The 8656-nt window shown below is 30.9% G+C and overlaps 3 protein-coding genes across 3 annotated transcripts in view; 2 read left to right on the forward strand and 1 right to left on the reverse strand.

Annotated features, from left to right (window-relative positions):
• Positions 1-1220, forward strand: part of LOC115233602 — a 10366-nt gene extending 9146 nt beyond the window's left edge. The window contains exon 3 of the transcript XR_003883801.1: positions 999-1220. The gene's annotated coding sequence lies outside the window, so the exon portion shown is untranslated. The remainder of the gene's footprint in view (positions 1-998) is intronic.
• A 1234-nt stretch (positions 1221-2454) lies between these two features.
• LOC115233605 (histone-lysine N-methyltransferase SETMAR-like) lies at positions 2455-4459 on the reverse strand. Its single transcript, XM_029804119.1, has one exon. It carries the CDS (start codon positions 4292-4294, stop codon positions 3707-3709), a length of 588 nt encoding a protein of 195 aa, XP_029659979.1. The 5' UTR covers positions 4295-4459; the 3' UTR covers positions 2455-3706.
• A 512-nt stretch (positions 4460-4971) lies between these two features.
• Positions 4972-7948, forward strand: LOC115233604. Its single transcript, XM_029804118.1, has 5 exons — positions 4972-5506; positions 5799-6686; positions 6786-6868; positions 7451-7528; positions 7613-7948. Exons 2-5 carry the CDS (start codon positions 6575-6577, stop codon positions 7946-7948), a joined length of 609 nt encoding a protein of 202 aa, XP_029659978.1. The 5' UTR covers positions 4972-5506; positions 5799-6574.
• Positions 7949-8656: the final 708 nt, after the last annotated feature.

The raw sequence follows: 8656 nt of genomic DNA on the forward strand, positions 1-8656 counted from the left end.
AGGGAAAGAAAGGACTTTAATGTCAATGGATAATCAGAATAGAGCATCTCCAAATTCACCACCATTCCAAGGTAATATATGACTTTCCCGACGATCTCACTTTTGAGAAGTGGTTTTCACATACACACCCAGTAAGCAATTTGATAACAAATTGTTGCCAAATTGGCATCAAATTCGTTCAAAACTTGGTAACAAATCTAATGCCATCTGTGTCTGCATTAAGCTTGTGTTTTGGTGACAAAGCTTGCTAATATAACCTGACAGCAAATTGACGGCAAAAATCTAGCAAAGCTTGACATGATTTGACGTCAAATTGGCAAAAATCGAGCAAGATCTGCGCAGGACAATCTGACAGCAGATTGTCAGTAAAAACCGAACAAATTCTGCAGCTTTTGGCCATTCATATAAAATAGTATATTTAAATGGATTTAAAGTCTCAAACCCTAAGTAACAAAATGATGATAAGTTTTGGTCATAAAATGACCATTAGATAATTATACATTCTAAGTTAGGTCTCATGAGACCCAAAATATATCACATCTACGGGAGACCATTTTCTGACGTTCTTTTGATGGCAAAAATAAGACAAATTTCAGTATTGTTATATAAAATCATATATTAATGTGTTAAAACATATAGCTAAATTTTATAAAATTAAAAATCTTTTTGGACAGAAATTGTTCGAATAAGTGAAAATCGAACAATTATCTGTCCGATTTGCCAAAAATCAGTTCAATATCTGAATTTTCTGTATAAGAATTGTGTCAAAAATTGAACTGATAAAAATATATATATTATAATATTATTAGCATTTTGCAGGCTTTATATACACTCATGACAAGAATTTGAATACGGGTATAGATAATGAATAACGCGCCGCATAGCGATAAGCGACTGAACTATATATATACATATGCGTACGCATGATATGTTACGCGAGTCTTATGTTTGAAACACAAAGGCTGATTGTGTCTTGTCCGTGGTCTTGTCCGTTGTAGCGCGAGATTCGGCACGTAATTTTCCTTAATTTTCCTACGAGTAATCGAATCGAAGTAGAAGTGTCCGGACTTGTCCGATTGCTCCCGGTAATCCGTAATTTTTAAAGCGCTATTCGCCCAACTTTGCGCTTGTCTTACGTCCGAGCTACGTGGCAAAATTATCGTTCAGTTATCGTTCGAAGAAATGGATATTCTTTTGAAGAATTGGGGATTATCTCACCTTTATGATATTTTTTAAGATAAGTCTAATTTATTATTTCTTTTCAAGAAGTGAAAATTTCTTTATAACTATAACATTACCTCATATTATTATTTAACTAACCTCGGATATTTTCGTCCTACACATATCTCTTAAATCTTATCATTTGTTACAATAAACTGATAAAGTTTTGTAAAGTATAATATATAAAAAATAAATAAATATATAATTTATAATATAATTATATGAATACATAATAATTATATAATAATTATATATAATATTTATGGATTCATTAATGATTGCATTATCTTTGTATAACTCGTTTTTTATCTTATTCTAATTACTAAAGTCTAATATGTATTTGTGATTACACTTGACATTTTCTTATATTTTACATTGTACATTTCCTTCATGCAGCGAATGATATTAAAAGCATGGATGATTTGAGTGATCTTTTGAATGAATGTGTAACTCATCTGATTTTAATATATTGATCCCTAACATTCTAAATCGAATAAAACTTCGCAGACACTTTCATGAATACGTATGTTTCCTTATATTTTGCCTCTATTTCTTCATATTTTATAATTAAACTGATTCTAATTCTTATTATTTTTATATAGAACAGCAATAAGACATTCGATTTAGTTTATACAAGTTCCAATACAGAGAATGATATAAATAATGATATAAATAATTCAATTATTGTCGATTTAATAAATCTCCCAGAAAAAACTGAAAATACTGAAAATGTCGAAGATAGTGATTATCAAAGTGTGAATTCTTTAATCGAAAATAAAGAAAGACAACCGTGTGAACTACCTATAAAAAAAATAAAAAAAATAATCAGAACAGTAGAATTCGATTTAAAGGAAATATGATCAAAAACTGCTTTCGGTAATTATCTGGTGCTAATAAATGAACACGGAGGAAATATTACATCTCAATGCCAATCTATTTTATGTGATATAATTATATCATACTTTTTGAATTTAAATATCAGGTATATTTATTCTTTGTTAAAATATAATAATATTAACATAAAACAATAATTTTCATAAAATTGATAAATATATTTATATATTTATTGTTTTATTTGTGTAGATCTTATTAAATTTTTGAATTTTTTATTAACTTTTTTTATTTGTATTTGTTTTTTTTGTTTTAATTTTGTTTTTATTTTTTTTTATATTTTTTTATATTTACTGAGGTTTCTTTTTAAAATTAGGATCCAATAATTTATATTTACTGTATCTATATCGATATTTAACGTGTTAAATTTTATTCTTGTAAAGAACACTCCGAAACGAAGATTTTGCCAAAATTACAGAAGAAATAATCGAGTTATTTCCAAAAGAATGTAAAGAAACTTATTATATGCCACTTATACGAAAAAAATATTCGAGAAATGATAAATCTGGTATCTCAAGAGGAAAATTAGTCGATAAATATTGTAATTCATTAAAATTTATCCGTTCTGCTGAAAAACTGAAAAATAATAATCACATTGAACAAAATGTTGCCATTGTAAGCCAAGGTATTAATATTTTGTATTAAGATTAATAATGGAAATTTTGAAAAATATAAAACTAGTCCAATAAATGCTTACTTTTTTTATGCTTCTCAGCTGACGACCTACAAATTGCAGAACAAAATAGAATTTGGCTAATCCATAATCAGAAACCACAGGAAGAAGTTAATCAAAAATGGGATGCATCATATATATTACGCGTTGAGGATTGCGCTAGTAAAATATATAAAAATATTAACGATATATTTGTCAAGTGGCCTATATTAAAATTGGATTCTTCTTATGTATTGGTATATATCTTAAAATTATAAAAAAATAAGAAAAATTATATAATAAAAAGATTTCAATGTGTTATGTTGAACACAAACGAAATTACTGTTACTATAAACAATTATAAACAAAATACTATAATTTTCTGTATTGAAAACTTAATTTATTAAAAATGGGGTGCCAAGTTCACATATTGGGTTGAGTAAAAAGTCATTGCGTATTTTTTGTATGTTTTTCAAATTCATTTATTTATATAAAGAACAAAGATCAATCAATGATATATTTTCCGTTTTGTTCGATGACCTTTTGCCATCTTTCGGTGAGCTTCATAATTCCCCGTTCGTAGAAGGACCTGTCTTTATTGGCGAAGAACTGAACAAGGTGCTGATTTACCGCCTCATCTGAATTTAACGTTATTCCACGCAAGGAGTTTTGAAGAGAGCGAAACAAGTGGAAGTCTGACGGCGCAAGGTCAGGCGAGTATGCTGGGTGGGGCAACACATCCCATCCAAGCTCCAATAATTTTTGACGGGTCGCCAAAGATGTATGTGGTCTCGCGTTGTCGTGATGGAACACAACTCCTTTACGATTGACGAGCTCCGGACGTTTCTGGATGACAGATTCGTTCAAACTGTCCAATTGCCGACAGTACACATCCGAATTGATTGTTCGGTTCCTTGGTAGGAACTCAAAAAACACCACACCCTAACAATCCCACCACACTGAGAGCATAACCTCCCTCTGATGAAGTTCTGCTTTTGAAGTCATTTGAGGCGAATCATCACGCCGGGACCAAGACCGTTTGCGTTCCACATTGTTGTAAACAATCCACACATCACCAGTTATCATTTGTTTCAAAAAAGGATCGGTTTCTTCACGTTTCATGAGCATATCGCAGATGTTTATACGCGCCGTCAAATGAACTTCTTTGAGTTCATGAGGAATCCAAATATCGAGCTTGCTTACGTATCCCAGCTTCTTTAGGTGGACGTGAACACTTTTTTGACTGATCTTCAATGTTTCTGCAATCTCTCGTGTCGTGTAACGTGGGTTTGACTTGATCAATGCCTTTATTTTGTCGTCATCAACCTCGGTGGGCCTTCCTGACCGAGGAGCATCTTTGAGATCAAAATCACCAGCGCGGAATTTCTTGAACCAGTTTTGGCACTGACGTTCTTGTAGAGCATCGTCACCGTAAACTTTACGCAATTTTTCACAAGCTTGACGCGCGTTCTTCCCTTTACGGAAGTAAAACAGTAAAATATGTCGAAAATGCACAGTTTGGTCTTCCATCTTCAACTTGTTGTAAAATCTCCAAAACTCAACCAAATCGCTCAATTTTTTTTTAGAATGAAGCTTAAACCGTCAGCTGTTAAACGATATATGACAAACATATATGTGAATGACTCTAGTACTGCCAAAACTGAACTAATGCCATCTGTTGCAAAAATACGCAATGACTTTTTACTCAACCCAATAGATATAAATATTTCTATTTGTTCTTATAGATTGAAAGAAATTTTGATAGAAAATTCCCTGACTGTAAAAAACAATTAATGAAATCTTGGAACGTAAATTTTGAGAAATTTTTCAATTATCAGGTGATTGCATAAGTTCGTGCCCGATTTAAATATAAACTTCAATAGATTATATTTTAGAGATAACACTTTTATTAATCAATTATATAGTCTCCATTCTTTTCTACAATGGTTTTCCAACGATCTATAAGCTTGTCGATTCCATTTTTGAAGAAAGAACTTGTTTTTTCTTGAAAAAAGTTTGTAAGGTGGTTTTCGACAGCTTCCTCGGAATTGAGATTAACTCGTTTTTTATCTTATTTTAATTACTAAAGTCTAATATGTATTTATGATTACACTTGACATTTTCTTATATTTTACATTGTACATTTCCTTCATGCAGCGAATGATATTAAAAGCATGGATGATTTGTGATCTCTTTTGAATGAATGTAACTCATCTGATTTTAATATATTGATCCCTAACATTCTAAATCGAATAAAACTTCGCAGACACTTTCATGAATACGTATGTTTCCTTATATTTTGCCTCTATTTCTTCATATTTTATAATTAAACTGATTCTAATTCTTATTATTTTTATATAGAACAGCAATAAGACAGTCGATTTAATTTATACAAGTACCAATACAGAGAGTGATATAAATAATGATATAAATAATTCAATTATTGTCGATTTAATAAATCTTCCAGAAAAAAACTGAAAATGCTATTGTCATCGAAGATAGTGATTACCAAAGTGTGAATTCTTTAATCGAAAATAAAGAAAGACAACCGTGTGAACTACCTATAAAAAAAATAAAACCCAATATCAGAACAGTAGAATTCGATTTAAAGGAAATATGATCAAAAACTGCTTTCGGTAATTATCTGGTGCTAATAAATGAACACGGAGGAAATATTACATCTCAATGCCAATCTATTTTATGTGATATAATTATATCATACTTTTTGAATTTAAATATCAGGTATATTTATTCTTTGTTAAAATATAATAATATTAACATAAAACAATAATTTTCATAAAATTGATAAATATATTTATATATTTATTGTTTTATTTGTGTAGATCTTATTAAATTTTTGAATTTTTTATTAACTTTTTTTATTTGTATTTGTTTTTTTTGTTTTAATTTTGTTTTTATTTTTTTTTATATTTTTTTATATTTACTGAGGTTTCTTTTTAAAATTAGGATCCAATAATTTATATTTACTGTATCTATATCGATATTTAACGTGTTAAATTTTATTCTTGTAAAGAACACTCCGAAACGAAGATTTTGCCAAAATTACAGAAGAAATAATCGAGTTATTTCCAAAAGAATGTAAAGAAACTTATTATATGCCACTTATACGAAAAAAATATTCGAGAAATGATAAATCTGGTATCTCAAGAGGAAAATTAGTCGATAAATATTGTAATTCATTAAAATTTATCCGTTCTGCTGAAAAACTGAAAAATAATAATCACATTGAACAAAATGTTGCCATTGTAAGCCAAGGTATTAATATTTTGTATTAAGATTAATAATGGAAATTTTGAAAAATATAAAACTAGTCCAATAAATGCTTACTTTTTTTATGCTTCTCAGCTGACGACCTACAAATTGCAGAACAAAATAGAATTTGGCTAATCCATAATCAGAAACCACAGGAAGAAGTTAATCAAAAATGGGATGCATCATATATATTACGCGTTGAGGATTGCGCTAGTAAAATATATAAAAATATTAACGATATATTTGTCAAGTGGCCTATATTAAAATTGGATTCTTCTTATGTATTGGTATATATCTTAAAATTATAAAAAAATAAGAAAAATTATATAATAAAAAGATTTCAATGTGTTATGTTGAACACAAACGAAATTACTGTTACTATAAACAATTATAAACAAAATACTATAATTTTCTGTATTGAAAACTTAATTTATTAAAAATGGGGTGCCAAGTTCACATAGATATAAATATTTCTATTTGTTCTTATAGATTGAAAGAGATTTTGATAGAAAATTCCCTGACTGTAAAGAACAATTAATGAAATCTTGGAACGTAAATTTTGAGAAATTTTTCAATTATTTTAAAAAAAGTCTATCTACTGGCGATAGCATTTATGAAACTTTAATGAATGCACAGTCTCTAAAATTGGGTGAATATTCCTGCATTACAAATTTTATCTTAATTTATAATATGCAAGTAATATGAACAATATTCTATTAAAACATTATATCTATTAATTTCTTTGTAGATTCGAAAACGGCTCTTGAAATATGGCTTTTAACAAGTGTTGTAGCCCCTAAGTCAAATAAAATTACTTTTAAAATTGAAAATGTTTGGTCGAGGATGTAAATTCTCGTCCGTAGCGATAGTTCGATTATTATTGTTAAACTGCGACAGCGATATAGCAACAAAATGACACGGGAGGTCATTCAACGAATAGACTGTGATGTTAATTCATGCAAAAAAAAAAGGGCGACTCACCATGTGCTGCGGCGACTCCGGAAGTGGTCCTTGGATGCACCATCAATCGACTTCGGAATGCTCAGGCATGCATGCAATTAGCCGCTGCAAGGTAAAGCGTGCAAGCGTGCAACCCCGTAAGCGTCAAGCACTGTACAATCGTAATACGTCCAACTACTGAGAAGTATAGACGGCGAGTGCCGTATCTGCAAAAGAAGCACGCGGCAGTCTCATGCTCCCCAAAATATGCTCGGTGGTTGATGGATGGCAGCACGTTACGGTGAGCCGCACAGGTAAGAACGTGTTGCCAGATCGCCGTCAACCAGCGAGGTCATGCACTTAATTAACTAACTTAATCAACTAAGAAACAAAACGACACAAATAACAAATTCGACGGGAGAGTATGTAATTTTTAATCTAACAAACTATTTACAAGGATTGAGTTCTGGTGAGCGCCGAACAGAAAACAAGAAAAGAATGTGGAAACCTACAATCTCGGAAAGTCAGGAAGAAATTCTAGTACACTGCAAAGTAAGTATATTTTTATCCTATTCGTTTCTGAACATCCACAATTTAAAAAAAAACCGGTTTTTCACGATTTGTAATTTACTTTAGGTATCTGGAGATATTGAAAAAATATGTCAGGACAAACAAAATAAAATGCTTCAAATGAACCTTACGATGCAACCTTTTATAATCGTCGTTGGACCAGAAATAACCGCAATCGAAAATGTATACATCCGACTCGATAAAACATTGTATTCTATGCCGACGGTATTAAAAGCATTGGATGTACTCTTCAAGATTTTTGCAACATTTAATGCATGTTATCCCAAAGAATGTGAAAATATATGGTACTTAATTCAGTGGAGAATTTATGAGATTCACACGATTTGGGACGAGAACATTTCTTTTCTGTGTAGTGCATTAAATAAAATAAAAAGAGGTTAGTGTTCTTCATTACATATATATCTGAAAATTTGTATATATATTATTGTATATATTAGGTCTACCGGAAAGTTCTGTCCGTTTTTGGAATAAAACAAAATACAAATTTTTATTACATTTTGGCATATAATTGAGGAATTGAAATATTTAAATAATAAAGGAATTGTTATTCGTGATGCAAACGGTTCTGAACATATTGTAGTAGATAGTGGGCACTATGGGGCGTCAAAACAAACCCCCACTCCTCAGCTACTGGCGCCGACCCCCTGCTGTGACTGTCTGGGGCCCTCCCCCCTAAAGGTGTCTGTGGAAAAAAAGAATGGAGGGGACTCGTGGACGTCCACGAGACAATTTTCCCTTTAAATTTTTTAAATTTAAAAAATTGTTTACCCTTTAAATTTATTTCCTTTTAAATTTTTTTTTTTATTTTTTCCGGTCGCGTGAACATGCTTGGGCTCGAACCTGGGTCCTCCACCTCTCCAAACAGGGTCCTAGTATGCTGGGCTAGCTGAAAACTTATTAGAATAGAAGTTAAACGTAGTATTCAAGTAGCTTGAGTACTAACGTTTGTATTGCCGTAGGCGATATTATTTGCTCGATCAACCAATATTTTAATTTATATACGTTGCGTAATGCGCAATGAAAGATTGCGAATTTTTGAAATCGGTGGTAACCACAATAACGTCCGCGCACTTCTCCCTCTGACAGATT

Source organism: Formica exsecta, unplaced genomic scaffold (assembly GCF_003651465.1).
Source record: "Formica exsecta isolate Colony F162 unplaced genomic scaffold, ASM365146v1 scaffold179, whole genome shotgun sequence".
Classification (NCBI taxonomy): Eukaryota; Metazoa; Arthropoda; class Insecta; order Hymenoptera; family Formicidae; genus Formica; species Formica exsecta.

What these genes read in the sequence shown, in the direction of transcription:
- LOC115233605 (XM_029804119.1), bottom strand. Translation starts at nt 4,294, where the DNA reads ATGGAAGACCAAACTGTGCATTTTCGACATATTTTACTGTTTTACTTC.
- LOC115233604 (XM_029804118.1), top strand. Translation starts at nt 6,575, where the DNA reads ATGAAATCTTGGAACGTAAATTTTGAGAAATTTTTCAATTATTTTAAA. An exon ending in TGCACAGTCTCTAAAATTGG is followed by an intron (nt 6,687 to 6,785) that starts GTGAATATTCCT and finishes ATTTCTTTGTAG; the next exon opens with ATTCGAAAACGGCTCTTGAA. An exon ending in AAATTCTAGTACACTGCAAA is followed by an intron (nt 7,529 to 7,612) that starts GTAAGTATATTT and finishes AATTTACTTTAG; the next exon opens with GTATCTGGAGATATTGAAAA.